The sequence below is a fragment of the Aptenodytes patagonicus genome, chromosome 10 (assembly GCF_965638725.1).
Source record: "Aptenodytes patagonicus chromosome 10, bAptPat1.pri.cur, whole genome shotgun sequence".
Taxonomy (NCBI): Eukaryota; Metazoa; Chordata; class Aves; order Sphenisciformes; family Spheniscidae; genus Aptenodytes; species Aptenodytes patagonicus.
The window spans coordinates 5,757,392-5,781,585 of NC_134958.1; the positions used below are offsets into that span (position 1 = coordinate 5,757,392).

A 24,194-nucleotide genomic window follows, 5' to 3' on the forward strand; every position below is an offset into this window, starting at 1 on the left:
AGGAACAGTCCCCCACTATCAGACAGAAGCTGATACGTTCAGGATCTGGACTACAGTACCTGAAAGTCTTTCCTGAATGTCCTGGCTGAAATGGGCTTCCCTGTGAGTAAAGCTGCTGGTTTCCTGCTGTGGATGCTGAGGCCATCATTTTTTTATCTGCTACAAAAGAAAAGCAAATCACAGAAAGAGAAAAGTTTAGGGGATGAGAAAATGAAGGCAAAAATGTTTAATGAGAATTGCAACGTATATACGCAGCAGGGGTTTTTCTTTCCTTCTTAAAGCTTTATGAGGAAGCCCTGTGGAACACATTAAGAATGACACAAAAGGGCTATATGACAATTCAGTATGAAACGAGAGGCACAGCTGGTTTGCGTCTACTTCATACCCTCTTGGCAGCATGTACCTCATTAATGCTATTGTTTGCATGGAACATAACACTGGTATGTGCCCTCCGGCCACGCAGCCTGGACCTTCTCTGTGCCCACTGGAAGCTGCTCCTGACCATGCAGGCAGGAGGGGGAACGGGAGGCAGAGAGCGGCTCTGGCTGAGGCGGGGAGTGATGGGTGCATGGGTCCCAGCTACAGACTGGAAAGGGGAACAAAGGTTTTCTGGAAAAAAGATGGGAGAGTCTGCCCAGGGGAACGGAGGAATGCCACATGAAACAAGCCTGGTCTGAAAAAGGTCTGATGCGCGTGCACCTCTGTGGCTACCTGGGGGTGGCCTCAGGTGAGGGTACGTTTCTGGCACCAGGAGAAGCCCTCCAGGGCCGCCGCTGTTATCGCAGCCTGTTTGCACTGAGGTAGCAGCTGAGGGCCCACACCCCGCTGGGTTAAACGGCCCAAGGAACGGTGTCAAAGAGCCCCTCTCCTAACCAGCTGACAGTCTGCTTCCCTCCAGGACAGCCGGAGAGGAGCACCCGACTCTCCCAGGCAGCCTGGTGGCATGCCTGCAGATCTCAGGGTGACTACTTGCAAACCTGGGTGATTCTGCAGCCCCTACCTGCATTTCAATCTCACAGGTGGCTGGAGGCACTCTGCTTCTGAGTGTCTGCAAGACTTGGGCACCCGAGCTGTGGCAAGGCAAAACACTGGTCTCTTATGGATTTTGCTGTCCTATATGTAGCTTGAGGGAGCCATGAAATAGGATGCAAGCATCCCAGTGGGGTGTAAGACGACTACCGTAGTGAATAACACACACGGAGATGCCATTAACTTTTATAGTCTACTCTTAATGTGGCAACTGGAGATCAAGCTCTAATTGAAATGAAACGAGACTGGGTGAACAGTGCCATTTGGTCCCTTAATTTAATTTTCTGGCACTGGATGAATCCAAAGCCCAGGGAAACCTCACTGCTACTACTTTTCTTAAAATAATTTAAAGGTCTGCTCCACCACCCTTTATTCCCTTTCCCCATCTTGCCTTACTACCACCAAGCGCAAAACACCCCGCAACTCGCTGATGGCTTTGCAACCATTTGTTGCTATGCACCTCTGACAGGCCTAGAAATCAAGTCTGCCTCCTCATTTTCCCCTTTGCTCTTTTCAGATTCCCACTCATTTCACAAGGTGCTCTCCTGGACAAAAGGCCCACTCAACTCACAAGTAATAGAAGTATTTTTTAGTTTTCCCTAGCTTTTAGAGACCTTGTGAGTGTGGCTCACCAAAGGCCTCCAACACACAGCAGTTTCTCTGTTACCCAAGTTCTTTTTACATTATGTTCCTAACAAGAATCTAAGCTCGCCTTCCCAAAGAAAAAAGTCACCTCCAATTACCTCACAGGAGCCTCGGAGAAGGAGCGTGCATGCCACTGATGCCAGCTGTCATTGCTTTTCCTCTGTAATGTAGAAATTTGTAGAAATTCCTCACTGGCTACATATATTGCCCAGCACAGACACCGAGTCTGGGCTGCAAACCTATGCTCTCATATAAAAAAAGAAAAAGAGAAACGGGGACAAGGCCTAGAGAAGGTTGCGTATGTAGTAGGAAGAATTGAGAATGGGTTGGGATATCTCTGAGAAGGACAGATGATTATGCCTTTTTTTGCAGTAATGTCATTCTTGCATGAGATGTCCCATTTTCTAAGGCCACCCTTTACAGGGATACCAAACTCTCAGGGTTGGAAGAGACTGAGCCAAAATCCTGCTGGTACTTTAGATATTTGAGAACAACTCACCAGCAAAATTGAGAGTGCCCTAAATGAACTGGAATTCCTCAAGCGGAGCAGAGTTGCCATGGCAGCTACCAGGGTCTGTGCCGCAGGATGAGGCCAAGACAAAGAGAACAGCTAAACTAATCGCAAGCGGCTAAATCGGCTTTAAAATCTCTTTCATGGGTTACATCGAATGCTCTTCAGCCTCTGAATCTGGCCCTCATCTCTCCCAGCTGCATTCCCACTCAGGACTTTACGCACTAATTCTCTGCTCTCACCTTTGGTACAGCACTGAAAACCTATTTTGTTTTGGTGTTTTACCTGCATCCTTAGACCTGTTTCTCTCTAAACCCCATCTCTGTACTGGTCAATGATATGCCCTTCTCCCAGCAGGACCATTGTTTCTGCCTGTAGAATGAAGAAGATCTCTGTAAGAACCGCATCATCCCGTGCTTCAAAGCACTTGCATGAATCGGTTGAAGCCAGGCTTCCTCTCCCCACTTTTGTTTTTTAATTATGTGTGGCCACTGCATGCAATTATGGCAACAATCTCCCTATGTCAAACCTGTATTTTTACAGAACATAGCAGAGAATGAGATCGGGTATCAACATAATGCAAATGTCTTGCAGGCAGCATGCAGGTTTGTCAATATTGGTTTTGGACAGCGTATCTCATCTCTAACTGTGAACCAGCTCTTTTTATCATTCAGAGAAGACCTTGATCACAGCTCCCATGAGAAATTCAGACAGGGTGAATGTCCCAAAAAAAGCATAGCCTGTAAATTGATAAGAATGAGAAGAGAAATGGCATTTCCAAGAACATAACCTCCCAGCTACCTCACAGCTTGCTAGACCCTTAACCCTAACCCCTCCCCACAAACAGTTGAGAGCTGCCTGAAAAAGAGCCAATAAGGCAGCCAAAAAGCAAGATGTTCTTGCTTGGAAAAACATAATCTGGTGTTTAGGGTTGGAGTCTTGCTACCTTCTAATGGACCCCTTTTATGGCCTCAGCTGTTGACTTCACTGTTAGAGTAGACAGACAAGGATGAACAGGAATAACAGAGAAGTCCTAGCAACAGGAGGACAGAATGTCAAGTCTACCCTGCAGTTACAATGCTTTCTCCATTTGAAAAGGCCAAGCCAGACATAAGAAACCAATGCAGTGAGGTCATCTCCCAACACCCCTGGAGTCAAACCCTGTGGGTTGTTTCCTTCATGCGCTGCGTGACGCGCATGTTGATTTATTTAAAACAAATGTAAAAACTTCTCTTTTTCAGTGAGGACAGTTAAGAACAATAAACAATTAACGAGTTCTTCCATGAGCAGTGGAATTAATGAGCCTGGTTTCCTACAGATATATTTCGGATGACCCCTTCAGCTGCCAGTCTTCTCAATGACTTTTGTCTGTTAATGCAACAGGCAGCATAGGTTGGGGCTAGTTTGAGTCAGCTATGTCTGTCCAACTGACAAGGTGGCTGCTACCTCTTAGAACAGAGCTGGGAAATCCTTCGGTGAGGGCACTCAGTAAGGACTCTGTCCTCACAGTAATTTTCACAAAATATAGAAGAACATACTATTTCTGAGACTCCTATCACTCTTATAAGAACTTGCTGACAAGTTCAAAAGTTGTGGGAAAAAGAGCAAGGACTCACCGTGACTGGAGATGCCTCAACTGACCAGAGAACAAGTATATTATTACACTTCAAGGCAGCATATGCCTCTGAAAGCATCAGTGCAAAAGCTGGTGATTTGATAAAAAACTGCAGGCCTATCTTAAGACTGCATGGTAACTTTCTTAATCCATGTCTATTCAGAGAGACGAACTCACATCTGCTGTTTAAGAAAGAAAATATATACTTAGAAATGGCAAGTTCTGCTCAGTATGTTTAGTATCTACGAACACTGCCTAAGGTGCCCCTGTAAAATGAAAAGAGAATCAAAAATGGGTAGCTCTGGTGACATGAAAGCTGTCCTTCCCTCCTTGAATTTACTCCTCATCATCTTCAGGGGAAACATCAACTAAGGGCAAATTCTAGGAAACGTCCTGAAGACTGATGTTGCTTGGAAATTTCTCTGCCACATTGTAGTTTCTCTTCATTCTCCCGAAGCTGTGCTCCACGTCATGTAACCAAGCCTAACACAGTATTAAAAATTAAACATCAGAGACATTCACTTACAAGCAGTTATTCCAGCAAACATCTCAGCAAATCTAGGATCTCTCTCTTGGGAGAAGATAGCATCAGGCTTTTCCACAGATTTTCCACCCTCATGAACGTTAGCTGGTATACTTGGAACAGGCACCTGTTGAGATACACAGAGGAAGGTAATTCCCTCCATCGTATTTGCTGACAAGGAATTCAGGGACAGTCACAATGTATTTTTAATTTTGCTGAAATCTGCCATTGCTTTACGTTTTAAAAGATCACAGGCACAAAAATAAAAACTTGAGAAATTTCACCTGAGATAAGTCATAGGATGACAGCCCATCTCTTTGATGTACTTCAAGTTCTGCTTGCTGCTGCTGAAGTTGTCTGCAAAGGAGACAAAATGACTTCATCACAAAAACCAATTCAGATACAAAAAGGAACAACCATGGTCTCCTATTTTATACTCCAAGTGAAACGTCCCTCAGATGATTTAGTAAATCCTTTACTGTGAGATTCATCTGTTTTTAAAGCTTTCTCATTTGAGAAAGCTTGCACCACAGGAATGTAGCAGGGCACGTGAAGAGTTTTGCTGTAGTAGCCCAGAAATGTAGGTGGGTAAGTAATGGAGGATGGAATACAACCTCCTTATAAAGGATTTAAGAATTCACTACTAAGACACCAAGAATGTCTTCCTCATGATAACGATGAATATACCAGACCCCTTCACTGATCCTACTGAAGTAAACAGGAAACCTCCAGTAACATTAATGCAGAGTTATGCCAGTCAATAAGAAAAAGTGATCGCAGCTCTGTCTGAAGCATGTCAGACCAAATGGAACAACCCGTTGAGCTAGAAGGAACTGCATATAAATCCTCCTTTGTAATAAAACCTATTTAACATGCTTTGGTTCTACTCTCCTCAGGACCCAAGTCCAGATTGTATTCAATTTTTGAAAGCTTTTAAGGCAGTGAATGTCCAGAAATAAATTGCTTGTGCTACTATATAAAATCAAGACATTACATAAAAACAATTTGTGTTGACAAATGCTACAGAAAACACAAGTCTCCTTTTCATGCTAATCAGAACTGAACAAAAAATATCCGTTGTTTAAATGAGATAAAAATCACTGGAAGTTAATAGCCTTAATCCAATTATATGAATTTAGGAAAAATTAAATGTGCAGCAGCAATAGAAAAATACTTCAAAAGAAACTGCCAGAGCTAATAAATGTTACAGGCCATATGCCAGAATGAAGAACTTCAGTGTTGAAAACTCTGCAGATCCTTGAAATGCACTTGATTTGTGTTTAGTGCCAGGAGCTGTTACTTAACTACAACAATTAGCCAATATCAACAGATAAAATCATCGGAAGTCATGAGAATTAACCGACGGGTGACCTGTAGGGACATCATGCAAGTGGTGGTAAGTCAGGCACGTTCACATTCTACATGTGCAAATATCGTCTATTTATAAAAATGTGCAGATCTTTTATATAGTTGTAATATATCTAGCACAGTGATCTTCTGAATCCATTTCTTCACTTGCTTTTTTTAATTCTGAAAGGACACAAATTCAAAGCCCCTAATTTAAAAAAAAATAATCAAATAGTTCTATTAATTGTTGCTATTGGAAATTTTGAAGTTACTGTAACAAAACAACTTCTACACAAAAAGCCACCGTGCAGTTACAGTTTATGAGAAATAAAACCCAATCCTTTGGAAATGAAAGGCGAAAGTGCTACCGATGCATTAAGACCAGAATTTTACCATTAAAATGTGAACTTATGCTTTCTTGTTTGGACTTACGCCATCCACACGTTGGGTCATTAGGAACCTCGCTTGTCTGAGCATAGGTTTGTGTGCCTGTTGGCTCTGTCCCAACACCGAGCTGGGACGGCAGAGCGCGAGAGCCACATGATCTTGCCAGCACAGCGCTGGGTTTGAGCTGTGCCCAGGCTGTAGCCTGATCAAACAACAGCCCTGAACAGCATGGCCACAGCACCACCTTCATTTCACAACTTCGCGTTGAAAGCAGCTTGCAGCCAACGGGCCAGCTGACGCGCAGGCACAACAACTTGAGACTTCCCTGTAAAAAGAAAGGCTCCGCCGTGGCCCTTGTCTGAAGAAGCATCACTGCCATGGAGAAGGCAGAGTCCCTAGCTCTGGCATGGGCCAATACCACGAAGGGCACTGAATCAGTCTCTAGGGTGAAGCTGGGAGCTTGCTGGCATTGCAGCATCTCAAGGAAGACTGCCTGTGTAATGACAAAAATACTCAGCAGCTGCAAAATTATCTAAATGTTTTGCACCTTCCATTAATAGTTGTTTTCTGTCGCTTGGTCACAATTAGCAAGATTACTTCTGGCCTGAGGATGCGCAGGTAGCGTATTATCTCTGTGAGGCTCTTTGCTCAGTTAGCAAAGAAGCTATAAACACCCCCAAATTATGCTAAAGCTCAGAGATTAGGATAAGATTGGAGTTGGACTGACAAGAAAGTAAGCTTGATGCTTGGCAAACGATACTTGACAGTGGTCACAGCTTCTGCATGCTTCTGACCTCTTTCTGAAGGAAAAATCACCTAACGGGCAGGAATTACACACCACGTGGGTTTTCCCCCAGAGAGACACTATGATGTGACAGGTGGTAATAGATGAGATTTTACAAAATAGCAAGATCATGGATTTGAAACTCTGGAAAATTAGGATACATTTTTGGCCACAGGCTTGAATTTCAGATTTTTATCCAAATCTTCTTTTAAATTTTGAACTGTATAGATTCAAATGTCTAGGGACTGAGAGACAAACTTGCAGACAAAGTCAAATGACAAATTAGGCACAAACTGATGGGAATGTGAGAGACTCCTCAAACAAGCTACTGAAATACATAACAGATTTTTCCATCCCTTGATGCTTTTCCAGAAGACACTTTGCTCAGACTAGGCTCCATGGCAAATTGGACAAAAATCTGTGACCCGCAACAAACAGAAGATCAGAGTAGATGGCCAAAAGCCTTCTGCTAGCCTTATGGTGTAAGAACACATAATGCACGGAATCACTTTTGTGCTGAGTAACATGCAAGAAAGTCAGTCCTCTAGGTCATTAGAGCGCCACGGATTTTCCACATTACTTTAGCCAACAGAAAATTCCTAAAAATTACCTCTGGAATGCAAAGAAATTCTTTGTTCACAAGCATAAAATGCATACTTTTCCAACAGAACTATAGGAGGTAATTTAATCATGGCAAATCTATGGGGAAGTTTTTCTAAATACCACCCTGCGGACAATAAACACCCATTAAATCCTGTTGTTAACGTGAAAGCTAATTACACTGTTTCATTTGTTTTTACTACGAATGACTTGGTGCGTGTGTCAATAAACAGCACATTAGGTCTCTTCTGTTCCGTATAAAGTATGTTTTCTTGATTCAGCCATATACATACAAATGAGCCAAACAAAACAGCATACTTACTAGTTATTTGTTTTGTAGGCACTTCTAACTTAGTGCTCCTTCACCCTTCTCTACCTTTTATCTCTAATACTCATTAAGCTGCAGTACAATATAAATACCACATTGTGTTAACAGCACTGAACTTTGGGAACAACCTCCCAAATCCATTTCCTATAAAACCCAAATGCTTAAGTGTATCTTCACTGAACTCTGTGCGAGCTACGCTGCACTTAATTAAGATTGAAGTGTAAAGCCAGGTTAGCATCTTCTGCTGCTGTTTGCTGCTACTGTTCAAACGATGCTTGAAACCTGAAAGAAACTGTGCAGCAATTCATGGACCGGCCGACCGGGGAGAGCTGAGCGCTGCTGTCGTGGTTGCTTCGGACCTTGCCACCTAACCAGCCCTTTTGACTGAACAGTCAACTCAGGCAGGTCCCTTCAGTCACCCAATTGCTAGATCATTTTTGTAAAGGTGATACAGAACCAGAGCTTATTACCAGTTTGGGCAAAACTCAAATTGCCGTCTGAGTTTGCAACCAAAACCCGAACTATCCTTCGTTTCAATTTCAGTTTCACAGCTGAAAGAGAAATTTCCTGGCTCTACAGGATACCTAACATAGCAAGTAAGGTATTGTCTGCGTCAACAGAGGACTCTGCCTGTACTGCAGGAAATCCTGGGTCACCCACAGATTCGGTATAAAACTGGGACAGCCCTTGGCTTGAACAAGGAATGGTTAAGCGAATCTGAAGGTTTTGATAGTTATTTCAAATTTACTTCAGTAAATGTATTTGGAGGAAAAGGGAAGATTCTGTGAAAGTTCCTTTGACATTGGAGAGGATTTCAGCCAAATCAATCTCTCTTTATAAACACTGAAGTCACCTGTTCCTTTTCCAGGCATCAGAGTAACCAAAAAAGGATTTGAACTTTAAAATTATCAGTCTCTATGGTGGGAGAGAAACAATACTACTGTATCGCTACCAAGCTATTTTTATATAATACAGGCACACGTGCTTCCTGTGTCTGGTTTGGACAAAAAGGGAGTAATAAAAGCCTTGGGGCTGCCGTTGTAAAATCCTCTTTCAGAAACTCTCAAAATCTCCCTCTTTTAGCCTACAGTTTCAAAGTCACCCCTGTGAAAGGGTCTGTCTTACACTGGCCTTGAGGGATCAGATAGCCCACAGATGACACAGGGATCATGAGAAAGTAAGTCTTTAGCACCACTACCACAGACTGGAATTTTATCAGAATAGTTGATCTCTTTAGTATTTTGGCCCATGAGAATCCGAAACAGAAAGCATCTCTCCCACAAGCGTGGGCTGATTCATCCAACAGGCTGCCTCCAGCAGTGACCTGTGCCAGCTCACCCCGAGACAAGACTCTTGAGACTTATGAATCCTGCAGTTGTCCTGAATGCATGCAGTGCAACATAGGACTTTGGGGCTTACAAAAATGAAACATCAAAATTTCCATAAAGGTCAGAAAAATATCCTCCTTCTATGTATACAAAGACTTTTATATAGTTTTATCTATCATCATGACAGATTATTTTATTCAAGTGCTGCTCTATGTGTATGTTAAACAAACATTGATCACAACAATTACTTCTTTTTGGAAATCAAACAGTCCTAACTACACAGGAAGATGTGGTCAAACGGGGGAACTCTTCTTTTCAGCCAAACCCAGCACAAATGCTAATCGTTAAATGCTTCATTTCTCCAGGAAGTTTCTCTTGGATGACTACACCCAAGCGAAACTAAGAGAAGTTTTCTTTTCTTTTTTTGCAAGGAACTAAGTGAACATTTGAACCTAATGTTTCGTTACCCTTCCGCATCAAAAGCAAGTTTGGAAAGTTGACTGAAGCTCCAAAGGAGTACCTTTAAAAAAAAAAAAAAAAAAAAGAAGAAGAAAAAACCCAAAACAACCAAAACAAAAAAATAATCAATTAATCCCTCCACAACTGGAACCACCACTGCCCTCTACAGTCTTTTGGGAAAACGCTGTTCACTGACCAACGCAAAATGAGAGCTATTCTGTTAACAGACAGACACACAGACGTACGTACTGTGGCTTTAAACTATCCTTAGTTAAAAACTGATTTAAACCTAGAACTTTTGGCTACATTGTCTTTACAGTTTCATGATGAATTTTTAACTGCCTCAAACCTGTATTTTATGGAGCTGGCTAGGTTATCACAGCGATAGACAAATCAAAATTTGTCTCTTGTGCAGAACTGCCTACAACTGCGCAGTGGAAGGCACCCCTGCTTGGTCTCCACGTGAAGCACTTTGCTGGACCCAGAGCATCTGATACTTCCACCGACACGTAAAGATGGCCACGTGCACTGGGGTCGGTGCCGAACATCTAGCCCCAGCAGGAGCTGAATGAGGAGGCGGAAATCAACAGTTACCATGACGTACGACTCCCCAAGGCATCTAGGAAATCAGAAGTCAAAACATGACCCCAAATGTGCAAAAAAAATAAATAAATCCAGAAACAGGCAGGAACAGCAGTACATTACAGTAAGCCCTCTTTGGAAATCTGTCTGAGAAGTGGGAGAGAACAGGGGGAAAACAGAAAACAGTTTGAATAATGCATTCTTTTTACTATTCAAAAGCAGACGTATAACGGGTTGTATCTTGCCATAAGACTAGAACATTCTCTACATGACAGGAAAGAGGGACCATCCTCTGTCAAAGTAGCAGCAGGCAACTTCCATATTAGGTCAGCATTTCTGGGTTGTTATTCAAACCTAGCAAGAGAGATATAACAAGAGCCAGAAGCTGGCACAGTCCTATTCATCACAGTAAGTGCTGGGATGCCAAACTGAACAGTATAGTGGAGGCTCGGAAAAAAACATTCCCAGAGCCAACACAACATAAGTCTACAACCCCACTTTTTGATCTGTGGACTCTTGGGAACAAAGCACAATTAAGCCAGCCTGGGACAGATTTCAGAAGTCGCTTTTTGTTTTGCAGGCCTGTTTTTGCATATACAAATTATCTGGAAAAGAAATATGGGACAGCAGAAATGTGGAAATATCTATTTTGATGCATGGTGCAGACAGGGAGATCTTCAGCTGTCTGATTTCAAGACACATTTGCTTGTTTTCAATGAGCTTAACTATTCAGTTAGCCCAACTTTTTGGGTATGCAGAAAAAACTGAGCAAAACGATTGTGATGCTGGGTTTCAAGTGAGTGAAAACACAGCCCTTCTAGTCCAGGTATGTGTGACGTCCAAAGGAGCAAGTCAAGGAACACGCAAAGACACTTACTAGCTTTCTAAGTTCAAATGCCGAAGCCCCAGGGGTTTGGTTTTGCAAGTGGAGAGCTCTCAGCATGCATCTCCACTAGCAGACTGCTCGTTCAGCATTTCCATTATACAGTCTAACAGGTTGAGATCTTAAAATCAAGAATTTCCTCTGAGCTAAAAACTTGGCAAAAAATCTTTGGTCAGACCAGAAGCAGATTTTGTTTTAGAAATAGATTAAGTTTATATTGGAAAGAAGAAATATTTATAAAAAGCCCCCACACTATAAAGCGATGGCTTTATCAAGGCCAGATTAGCTTCTGCAGTTACTGGCTCAGAACTCAGGAGGCTCCAAAAGCATCTCTGCTCAGTTACACAGTGACGAACCTCCACTATAGTCCTAGGGTGACCTCATCCTAAGAGGTCCAATGACAGATTTTTGAGAATATTAATTCAAAGACAGGATGATTTAATTTCCCTCTTAAGATAAGGGGGGTTGGATCTGTCCCCATACCTGGGGATATTCCACCAGATCTTAACTGAGGAACCCTTCCCACTCAAGCCTACTAGGAAATAATTTTGCCAGCTTTCATAGGCCATAGGAGTAGACACAGCTCAAGGAGAAGATGCCCAGGACTATGGCATGGTATGATCACAGTGAACACGGACACGCAATTTTTTCTTTGGCTTAGGAATCAGGCTAACCTTCCTCCACTATCAGGACAGCTGGGCTGCTGCTGGAAGCTCTGTGCTAGTTTAAGGCAGCCTGGACTGAGATCAATGGGCTTGTCTAATGACATAACAAGTAAGTGATGTTTCTCCCCCAGTGCAGCCAGGCCCTGGAAGCATCACAGGATAAGGACACAGAGAAACAGCTACGCTGTGAGATCTCACGATGCAGAAAAACCCTGTTACAGACTGTACTGTTATAGAGAAACAAATGTAGCTAGAAACAGGCTACAGCAAAAAGCAATGCTTAAATTCTTTCAAAACCACATACGCGAGCATCTGGAAAGGCACATACTTTACATTAGTGTTGGTACAGATGATGTATTCAATCTCATCGGAATAGGGATTCTGAAATGTGAAGCTGCTGGTTCTGATCAGCATCCATTCCCGGTTTTTGGTACGAAAACGATACATCACAGACAGGACTTGACCCTTCAGTTTCACAACCTGCAAAACCATTTGGAAAGGTTAATAAAAGGCGATTGCTACCTGCTGTGCAAATGAATAGTAAACAGCAGTAACTGGTGTGTTTTACAACTTGAATTACAGAAAGCTATGGACACAGCAGGGAGATTCTTAATTTGAAGAGAATAAGCAAAATCTGATACATATTTGCAGCTATTTCCTTCAGAATGAAACCCTCACGCTTTGTTGTATAAAATGCCATTTTCCAGCCTGCATATAAGAAGAATACAGATTCAGGACAACCAACAGGTTGTGCTGTTATCCCAACAGGGAAGCTTTCAGAAGGTTTTAATGTGGAACGCTTATCGAGAGATTGACAGAAACCAAACTGAGGATCTTTCAAATGTTTATATGTAAACCATAAACCAAACATTGCAGCTGAAACAAAAGCCCACAAGAAAAAACATTTTGAGGTTGAATACCTGCTTTTCTGCTTGGATACCTAGCTATACAATTCATACATGTGACATACCAAAGCACACATCAGCATCAAAATTTAGGGTAACACTTAAGAAAGATGGCTTTTTTTAGAAACCATACACGGTTGTTTTGGTTTTTTCCCCAAAGGCATTATAAGACCATCTATGATGGCAAAGGGCTAACAGGAAACACTTGCTTCTGGCTTTCAAAACAAGAAAGAGTGAGCCAGTCTTTGAATGGAGAGAACACCAATAAGCCACTGTCCATTTTAATAGTATTAATGAAAACGGAGAGCAAATTCTTTGCTTGGACAGCCTATTTGCTTATGACTAAGAATTCAGATGTCTGGCAATACTCAGTTCAAATTCTGTCTTTGCTAGCTGAAGTTTTGTTGCAGTCAATAGTTGGGCATCAAGTGAGAAGTAAGAAGCAGCCAGCTAAAGAAGTACGCTCAAAACGACGCTTGCACACTGGCACTGTAACTGCCTTTTATGCATTATCTAACAATCTTGGTTTAAGTCAGAAGAAAACTTACACGGTTTCAAGTCATTCGGCTGGCACTTACCTGGGCTATCTGTGCTTATTTTTTATTGCTTTTCCACCAAGCTATCTCAGGGGTGCCTCAGGGAAGGAAAGGGATGGTCTACTGCAAATAAATGCCACATCTTGTTGTGGATTCTTAATCCTTATCCACTGGAATTTATTTTTTATTAGCTATCTGCAGCCTGTATTCTCTAAAAGTAGAAAATCCAGTATTTACCCTCTGTCTTCATCGAAAAGCAATTGGATTAGGAAAAATGCTCCAGTCCTGTTTTTTCCAAAGGTCTGCATTTCAAATTGATCAACTGGATACAGGATTAAATGGAAAGAATGCAAATAGAAGACACAAAAAGCTTTAGCAATGCCCAGGAAAGTTCAAAATAATACTGAGGTAAATGCCTTTTGTTTTTGTTTTTTTTTTTAAATGCTTTTGTAGTTTGAGTTCAGTGAGCGACATTCCTTTATCAGCAATTTTCTACTACCACACCCAGGGTAAAAAACAAAGAGCTTGTGTAAAAGTGTCCAATCTGAATAGCATCCTACTGGATATCAAATAGCTGTATTCTGGATCCTTTGATACTAAACTCTATTTGTTGATCTTGGCCTTGAGACTATCTTATTCTGACCTGATTTTCCCACCCTGATGAATGAATTTATCTTCCCAAGGAAGTAAAAGCTTTGAGATGGATACTGGCACTTGACCAAAAACTGCAAAATCCTCCCTCCCTTCCTCCCTCCTCTGTTATGCACCAATCTGGTTCTGATACTGTCAGCAAATCAGCAATGTCAAGTTTTCAGAGGGTTTTAGAAAAAAAGAGAGTTTATTGGAAATCACGGTTACCCTTTTAATGAAAAGATTTCTAAGGCAAAACTAACAATAATAAAACAAACTGCAGTGATCTATTGTCCTGAAGTCTGAATTAAGCAAACACTAATTCTGTAATAATATATAAAGCATAGAGATCGCTTGTGGGAAAATCCTGAACTGTCTTAAACAGTGCAGACAAACAAGATAGCACAAAAAATTTCAAAGCTAATGTTTAACCTTTACTTTCTTACATTCTTTGGAAATAAAAACCACCTGGTGCATAGCTTAACTGTTTACTTCAGCCTTTTATTGCATGACTGAAATAACAGCCCCAATCACACTGCTACTGTACTGAACAAAAATATACCGAAAAAGGAATTGCCTACTAAAGAAACAGCACAATATTTTCATAGATTGGACACAGGTCGAGTGAACAGGAACTTTCACTTCTAATCTGCATTTTTTCCTGCTGTCTTTTTGTATGACCTTAAGCAAATCATGTAGGTCCCTGATCCAGCGAATCACTTAGACACATGCCTAATAGTGAGTAGTGACAGTGAAGTCCCCAGCAACTGAGTTCAGGGATACACCAGCAGCCTCCCACCATCTGATCTCACTCTCGGTGAACGCAGTGAGGACCAAGTCATTAACTCGAATGTTAGTTAGTCAGCCCTTCTGAGCCCCAGGCAATCACTTCAGAGACGGATGTTTGACGTGTTATTATCCAGCAGCTCTCTGTCATTGTCTCTTGGATAAATTAGTGGAATAAATCATTTGGGCATTAGTGAAAAACAGCATATGCATTCTTGTGCCACTGATGCAATCAGGCACAAGTTCAGGGAGCTGAACCAGCTGAAAGCTAGTCCCATGCAAAAGCGATTAGTCCCTTAGCTAGCCAACCTGGCAAGTCCATCTGTGCTAGTATCAGGACACTAGGAAAGGTAGGGAGGAGGTCAGGGAGGAGAGAAGAAGTGGAGGTAGGACCTGACTCCTGGTGACAGCTAACCATCAGGTAGGTTTAGCTGCAGCATCAAACCCCCAACCAAGGTGGGGCAGAGAAGATGACTGGATGTGGTGACCTATTTCAAGCATCTAACTCTCACAGGCTCCTGCCTGTGAATCAACATCTTGAATTTAAAAGGTCTTTAGCTGCTGTTTGAACTCAGTCCATTCAAGGGACACTGAAGTGGATGCAGAGTGCTCACACGATCTTTTCTGCTAGCTCAGCAGTGGGGTTGGTAGTCTCCGCTTGAGGGAGGGGGTGGTGAGAAATAGCTCAAGAGTACTGATATCTTACACTATCTCAAACACTCTGTAGAGACCATTAACCTCAGTTTCACGATCTATTCTATGGACACAGAGCAGCATTTAGCTGTTTTCCCCAGAGAGGCTTTTCAAGCTCCACTTTTGCATGCCATGCCTGAATAAATAGTTGGCTATACAAATTATTTTAGAAGGTACTTCATATCCACGTTTCACAGATGAAAATACATCTCAGCATCCAATGCAAGGTGGATCAACAAAACTTGGTTGAGCTATATAGGCTGTTGTCAGAAAATCTGGAACGACTGAGATCACCTGAACCTCAGTAATCAGTTAAACATACTACACCACGCTTTCTAGTGCAGTCGGGAAGGTGCTGAAAAGACCAGCAACAAGCAGAAGGCTTGGGGAAAGCTCTCCTACTGTATGTCCCAGATCAATTTGAAACAATAAGCTCTACAACGGAATAAATGCCTTTGATACAGCTGATGTAAACGTGGCCCACTGTAAAAATGAATCCAGATCAGTAACTCTTTCCATACATAGTATTTCTTTTGTTACTTTTGTCTGCATTTCAATTCCTAATAGGGAGAAGGGCCAAATTCTCTATTGATGTAAAGCGGTATAACTCCATTAAAGTATGAAGCATGTAATCTATGCTAGCAGCAAATTTAGGTCATAAATAATCCAGCATTACAGAGGAGTGTAACTACTTTGAAATCAACAGCCCACTTTGGTTACCGCTTAACATAGTGGGATCTACACAGGCATCTCCAAAACAGCTCTAACTGTGCAGTGAACACTCATTTAATTTTTTGTAAAAAGAAAACAAAATTTATAACTACGTGACTTATTCCTGAAAACACAGCAAACAGATGCTGCCGTTTAAACTACCCTTTATGCAGCTTAACTGATTAGTAACTGATCAACAAATTGTTTCGTATCTTGCTACTCCTTCTGCGTAACAGAAAAATACCTTGAAATGAAAAATAAAAGCTACTTCTCTGAACTAAGTAATACATAAATGGCAGAAGAAAAGGAGCAGGATGCAGCACCTGTTGGAAACTCTCCCTCAAATGGCTTTGATCTTCAGGATGGCAGAATTCTAAAATATCTTTCCCCAGAAGATCCTAGAATAAAACATAAAGCTGTGTAAAAAACCCAGACCACAACACAAATCCACGTGCAGATCTGCAAGTGATCCTTGCAGACACTGGATCTACCACCCTTAATGGGAGTACTCAGTTAATCGGGGGTGAATCATACAAACAAGGTTTGTAGGCATCATGTCGCACATTATATTTGTACTGTTGCATAGATACATGTATTTACAAACAAATTTTAAGTGATTTTTTTAATACCTGTGAAACGGTGTCTTGAAAAGACTGACATCCTGTACTACAGTTCATTTTATGGCACTAATTTTTGGAAAAAAAGTTATTATAAAGCTACCTAAAATCAAAATAAATGGGAAAAACAAATGAGCAAGTAATTATTTTTGCCTCTAAATTGCAACTGTTAAAGAGTTATCTGAGGGAGAGTTGTGGTAGCCAGGAGTTCATTTACTATTCTACTCAGTTCTGTGACTAGCCTCCTATTCAGAGGAGTAGATGTAAGCCTAAAGGAAAATAGATGCTATAAATGATGTTTGCTTATTGTTCAATAGATTGGCAGAATTAAAGATCTACAGGACTAAAACTGTCTCAAAGCACTGTTAACTTTCTATCACAGAAATGTCTTCACTGGAAAGCTGTGCAAGGTTTAAAGCATCTTGCTGTTAGAATTCTAATTGGATCTAAAAGGTATAAAAAGATACCCCAAATAACAAAGGGGAAAACTGTAAATTTTACAGAGGCGTGCATGGTAAAGAAAAATGAACAGCGTTTAGCACACGACATACGAATGATCAGCTACAAATACTTCACATTTTGCTGCTTTCGTTTTTAATGCACAAATAGAATCTTCTTCATTAGCTCTAACCAGTCCCCACATTCACAGCGACTCACTGACCTGGGGCTGGTAGCCAATGACGCTGATGCACCTTGGGTCGACGAAGGTGATGACTCCATCAGAGTTGTGCCTAGACAAGAACTCAGTTGGGACCGACATGCCATTCATGTCCATGCACACTGGAGAGCTGGTTACCTACGACCAATGAAGTCCACAGCATTTAGTCCACAGAACAGTCACCTTAAGTCAAATTTGATTACATAGCTAAAGAACAAAATCTGTTGGCAGAGTGCTAATGACTGAAGGAAGTCATAAATAAAACAACAGCACAGATAAATGACACAGAACAGCCTTTAGCCTAGTTTACAGGGCAAATATCTCACCACATGGCACCTACCTAGGCTTAACAGCACAGCAGGAAAACAAATACACCAGAAGTTCCCAAGAAGGAGGGATATAGTAACAATATAAGTACAGCTAGATTCATCTCACTTTGTGGCACCACACTAAAGTTAGGAATCTTGGTTCCTACCTTTGTCAATCAAGAACGAGAGACTTGCAGAGGACAATTCAGTCCACCCATTTTAGGATAGGAAGGTCAATCTCTAGAAGAGGCCAACTCATTATCTGTAGACATATCCAATAGCTCAGACTAAACACTCAACTTTCAGCTGAGATGAACCTCACCTGAAACACCCAGAGAACCTGAACAAAGTTCTCTAGAGGTTGAGGTAGGTGATATTCGGCCAGCAAGTGGCTGCTCATAATGAAAAAACACAGTCCTCCTATAAATGCTCCTCAAATCTCATCAGAGAGAATGATGTATTTCCAGCTCTCTGCCTGAAACCTGTGCAATCAGGCCACTTCATATCCATTCATTCCTACTGGGGCTACAAATGAGACCATTGTTTTTCTTACAACTTCCAGAGCTATCTCTGTTAACAAGGTCCCAATGCAAAAAGAGCAAAATCTCATTTTTTTGCTGTCTTGAAGCAGATTAGCCAGTTAACCGTATGCCAGACTGCAATTTGCTGTTACAGAAGAGTTTTTAGTTTGTGCACCTTGACTCCTTTGTGATTAAACCCATCCACAGAGCCTCCTCTTGCCCTCCCTCACATACCCTGGTGGCTCTTCTAACGTAACAGATGTTTTGACACTCCACACGTTACTAATGTGATTTTCTCGGAAATCATCTTTCTTTGGCAGCTGTAACATATGAATCCCCGTAAATTCCTTCTCTCCATTACTGGAATGTATTACCCTTTATTATAAAAGCATGATTAACCTAAAAAACATCATGCAATACTTCTGTAGCTCTGCCATCGCAATGGAGACACGCTCTGCAGAAGCTCTAACACTTGCAGTAATGTGCAGGCTGTTCACCTCAAATAAGACACGTTTGGCACCTGTGCTCTAATGAAAGGGTCATTCTACCTTGTAAGAAGGAGCGATGCCATCCTAGCAGATGGCAACGAGCACGGGCCAACAGGAGATCATGCAGGAGGCTCAAACACGTTCACCCGTGGCAGAATTCCCAGACTGGGAAGATAAAAATTAGTCTCCCTGCTGCGGTGAAGGAGACTCACCGCGACTGCTCTAGCTCCTGTTCAGAACTCTCGTCAGCAATGGACAAAGGAAGAAAATGTAAAACGTCAGTTGCAACAGTCTGGACAAAAAGGAAGTAAAATTTTATTCTCACAGTTCCCTCGGCTGTCTCTGAATCATCACATCTGAATGCACGCTACGGTACACACTGAGAATAAAGCTATTATTTGTGAAGTGCCTCTTGCTGCCTTATCTTTACCATTTTCAGAATAACTCCTGCAATCACAGTTTCTCAAGTAGTTGATCAGCCAGAGAGAGAGAAGAATGAAAGAATAGCAAGCAGCATATCACTGGCTTTGGGAGCCACTTTAACCTACCATCTGCAGCACCTGTACTCCCACATTTCTCACAATCTAGAATATCCCAGCCCTATGCACCCTGGAGAATAGCAGGTCTCTACATGCTCATGCTCCAGGAGCACCTTTGCCGCCGTTGTTGGGTTAAATACACATAATGCACCAAAATCACATTTTCATTTTGCTCTGTTGACACGTTCTAAACAAGTCCTGCCCACGGCAGGGGGGCTGGAACTAGATGATCTTTAAGGTCCCTTCCAACCCAAACCATTCTGTGATTCTGTAAGTCACTGGCTGCACACCGACATCAAGGCGCTTCGTATTTTGTAGTATTTTTAGAAGTTACAGTCTAGTACCAGAACTTTGTGCAAATCTTTTACAACTAAACCACAACACCGATTACGCTTTCAGAAGTAGTTTGTATAAGGAAAGACTGGCATTACCTGAAGCCTTCCTATTGCCACGAGGCAATATTTACTACCTTGTCCCACATCAGCGTCCTCTTCTGGTATAGTCATTCCTAAAGTAAATGATAACAAATACTGTTATTATTAGTAAATTGGGATGAGCAGAGACGTTGCTGGCCTGGTTCTATATTCCAGATGCTCTAAATCATACAAAATAACTTTATTGCTTTATTAATGCATTATCTCTGGGTTCAGACCAGATGATCTTTCTCAGTCGTGCTCGAACTTACATACCTCACATGCCTATACAGTACCCACGTCAGCTATTTTGGCTGCCGAAGACAAAGCAGATACAAAAGTTCCCCTATACACCGAGATGGACAATAACATTTCCACGACTACTTCTCCACAGCATGTTACCGGAACCACGTGGTCACTTAATACATTCAGTGAATGCACACTATGTTCAGTTTTCTTTGTGAATAATATATTATAATGAGCCTTAAAAACACAGCACAGCCTAGATCTTTCATTAACTTCGTGCTCATATTTAACAGCTGGTTTTACTTTTTTCTATAATGGACTAAATCTGGGTCATTACGTTGAAAGACTGAAAAAATGTGGATGCTTTGCTAACAGTGCTTGTTTCAGTTGTGTAACAGGAGTAACTATTATAAACACAGGAATAATTTCAAAACATACATGTGTACTGATTTCCATCTCAGTGTTTGTGTCACAAATAGGAATGTTCAGATTAGCTCTGTTTACTTGCTAGTTGGCTAGGCCTTTAGTTAAGGCTGTTTCCCAACTCCAGTTTTGAGATACCAATTTCCTATGAAGCACTTAAAAAAACCATCTTCCAAGAGTGACACTGCTGACTTATTTTAAGTGATTTGTAAACTCTTTCACAAGGCTTTTCAAGGAACTCAGTCACAACAGGCAGTGAATCATTTAAGAGGCACTTTAAAGCATTAATGAAATTAATGGCAAAGCAGCTACCAATTATGAAACAACAGCCACTTTATTCTCAAAATTTGTAATTCCCAATGTAAGTCAATCTTTGGACCGTGCAGAGGATGACAGCATACAACTTTCTTAAATGATGCCTCTGAAAAATGACTGTAAATGCTGCTGAGTGAACCGAAGCAGTCTCGTTATTTTGTATCAAAATAACTGAATCTTATCTGACAATCAGTTTCTAAATAGCACTCTACAGGGATTTTTCAGTTCCCATTGAGCTATATAATAAAATAAAATACACAAAGTATGAAAGAAAAAAACCCATATTTTTGTATAATATATTCAAACTTTATTTGCAATGGAATTCACAATTTTGGGGGCCTAACTTCATTTGCAGCCCCCGACAGATAACTAGGATTTTATCAGGGGATCTCGAGAGCTTTACAAAGAAGGCGCATTACTGGCCCTTCTAACAAGTGGGAAATTGAGGCGCAGTATGAATTTCAGCATCACACACTACATGAGGTGGGCAAACCCCCCTTGTCTTCCACACAATGATCTTACTATCCAGAGATACAAATTTGGCCCTAAATTAACTCCTTAGCTTCTAAACCTATGTGATATCCCTCGCCAAATGCCGGGATACTCCTCTGAAATGTTTTCTTAGAAGCCGTATGAGAAGATCAAGGTGGCAGTATGTGATCTTACGAGTACATTTTAAGAAATCAATCATTAAACACGTAAGTTAAAAATAACATTGGAAGGAATTGACATGTTATTTTTCAATTAAACATTATTTTGTGCTTCCAATAAAGGTCCCTCTGTGGGTTACTAGGGACCCAAACTTCCACTCGAGATCCTTCACCTCATTTAGAACATCCTTGAAGACAACCTGCATTTACCCTCCCCGTGGGACTGTTCTGCACTGCCTGCAGTTTATCAGTTCATCCTTCAAGCAGTTAAATTACAAAGCATTGTTTTGGTATTTCACACACCGCTATTCCGGTCTCTTTTCTGTTACACACCAGGCAAACTACAAACAAGAGCCCAAACACAAATAAGTCCCATGCTCTGAGACACCAGCATACCACGGAGAGCATAAACCACTGACATGAAACTACAGTGAAGAGGTTCATATTACAGAAGTATTTTGTTTTCCTTCCTTGCTGTGTTTACAGTTATTTCTTCAATACAAGACTTGGTAATTAGCTAATGACAGCTCCAATAGGCAAAGAAACTGAATTTGGCTGCCTCTTGAGAAAAAGAGAGAAAATTACCCTGAAAAAGCAGCAGCAAACGTATCCACTCAAAATTGTGTCCACTTTAGACAAAATTTTGGCAGACACATGGCTGCTATCTGCTCACATACACGTGTTAAACCACGACAGGTGCCTGGAAGGGTGAGCTCCCAAAACTAAACTTAGACTCCTCCACACGAGCAATTTTAATTTTAAATAGGTAGAAAATGGTTAACGGAGAATTATGTGCGGTTTGCAGGGGATGATAACTGGAATCCAGCAGTTTCACCTTACAAAGCGGTGACTAGAGGTGTGAACTGAGAGCAGGACAAATTAAATGATGCAGCAGTTTAGGATGGAGCATGAGGATGCTGACTCTGCTGCAAAAGAAATGCAGCAGTGTACAAAAAGAACCACGGGAGGAAAGAAAGCACCGGAGCAACAGAAGAGTTGACCCAACACTTTGGCTGGAAGACGGCAGCGGGGACTGCATCCCTCCGGGAGATGGATGAGGAGTCTCTCACTCCGCAGCCCTGAACTCCGCACCAGGGCAAACCTGCAAGTTCAACTGTCAGCCGAAAGAACAAACATTTTAAAAGCTGGTGCCTGAAGCAATCACGGTTACATTCAGACAGCTCGGTACAGGTGGTCTGATTTCAAAGATGGTGAGTGATTCTAGCTCCTACCACCTTCAGAGGATTTTCTTGGTGGATGCCTGGTACTTCTGAGAATTAGGCCGCTTAAACATAGGGTGTTTACAAAGTGCTGTTTTAAGGAAATAATTCTAGGCATTCTCACTGGATAACCTTAACCAAAAGGTCCCTTTAAAATGGAGTTTTCCATTTGAGGAGGACAAATTTAAAGCTTTAAAGTCAAAGCTTTTTGACTTCAAAAGCTTTTTCAATGGTTTCCTTAGTGGCACAGTGTATTGCAGAGAACAGCACAGATACTCAGCTGGATGGCTTCCACTTCGCATAATCTTTTTTCTGCAGTTTTCAACAACGCTTTCCTTTTTAGGAACTTGGTCCATGCTTGCTACTGCCCAAATAAACTCAAAGCAACATAAGCAAGCTCCAAAATTAAACCTAGCTAAAAAACACCATTTCTGATGTCACTCTGTTGGCAAGGGAGGCCGTTGTTCTAATTTTCACAACCCCCCCCCCCCCCCTTTTTTTTTTCCCCCTCAAGATGGATTACATTTGGTCTGTATAACACACTGGAAAATGGATTAGTTGGGTTATCCCACAAGACACGCTATGAAAAAAACCCAGTCTGCCTGGAATTAATCAATACGTGACCCAGTGAATTGCTAACCCTTCCCTGAAAGTGCCTAGAGTAATTGTCAAAATGACCGTCCGCTCGACTGCAGCGTAGGTGCTAGTACTGACAGCATTCCATAGAGGGAAATTGGTTTCTTTACTCTCTCGCTGATAGTTCCAAAGTTTCAACTGTGGGTGAGCTTATATATGAGATGCATTGGTGGAGAGATTTACTTTTGCTTTAGCATACTTCCTATTGGACATACTCCAAGACGGACAGGTAAATAAAGATATGTGTACTGCACTTAATACCGGTTTGTCCAGCTCTTAACATAATGTAATATTGCTCCTTAGCACCACTAAGTACCATCAGTATCTCCAAAAAAAGTTGCAAAAGCCGCCAGGAAAGCAGCCATGAAACTGATCTTTAGGAGGCATCCACAAAATAAACATACATTAGTTATTCACATTCTTCAGGTGTAACCCTGAGAAAGGCTTTATTTCTCAACACCAAATATATGCTCCTCTTGAATAATAAACATAGTGCTACGCTTGTTCAAGTTAATACCAACAATTTGCAAAGCTAAGCCTGCAACTGAGCATCACAAACAGAATGCTGTGCCGTTAGAGGTTGTATTTAATTTCCAAGTGTCCTTTATGCCAGCAAACACTTTCCCACAGGGTAACAGCATGCGTTTGTGTGGACATAAGGAACTTTTTAGTTTTCCCAGTGAGCTTCCAGTTGGCTCTAACAACTGAACAGCTTCATTTTCTGCCTTCTTCCTCTATCCTTCTGCCCCATATTTTCTGCGAGACACGGAACAGTGTTAGTGGATTTGTGGTTTTACTTCACTACACTAAAAAATAAATTATTTATGAGTCTTTAGAAGGACATAATTTAAGTGTCCAGTGGTCACTAGCAATCCCCTGTTAATGTCTATCTCCATCAGAACCATTTTGGATAGTTACACGCCTGTGCATCAAACTGCACTGTGTGACGTTATCTCCCATACACGACTATGGAAAAAGGCTTTCACAAAAAAAGGCTGTGGATGTTTACAGCACACCAAGGAAAAATCTTGTGAAAAATTCTGACAAAACCGGAATTATCCTTTTTTATGTAAAAAAAAAAAAAGCCTTAAAAATTACAGCACTGCAAAGAATATTCGAGCAACTGTTTTGTTTTGTATTGGAAGAGGGAGTACTTTGCACAAACGTCCAGATTCTGGCCAAAACTTTAAAATAACCTAACAGCTTTGGCATG

The 24,194-nt window shown here is 41.5% G+C and overlaps 1 protein-coding gene across 6 annotated transcripts in view; it reads right to left on the minus strand.

The window, feature by feature from the left end:
* The window catches only part of ARNT2 (aryl hydrocarbon receptor nuclear translocator 2), a 109,186-nt gene that overhangs the window by 15,441 nt on the left and 69,551 nt on the right, over positions 1–24,194 (minus strand). For all 6 annotated transcript variants that reach the window (XM_076347907.1, XM_076347910.1, XM_076347906.1 and 3 more), the window contains 7 exons: positions 19,510–19,586; positions 17,226–17,360; positions 16,271–16,345; positions 12,015–12,166; positions 4,608–4,680; positions 4,327–4,450; positions 60–159 (listed from right to left, as the gene is read on the minus strand). In XM_076347907.1, coding sequence (XP_076204022.1) covers positions 60–159; positions 4,327–4,450; positions 4,608–4,680; positions 12,015–12,166; positions 16,271–16,345; positions 17,226–17,360; positions 19,510–19,586 — 736 coding nt within the window. The remainder of the gene's footprint in view (positions 1–59; positions 160–4,326; positions 4,451–4,607; positions 4,681–12,014; positions 12,167–16,270; positions 16,346–17,225; positions 17,361–19,509; positions 19,587–24,194) is intronic.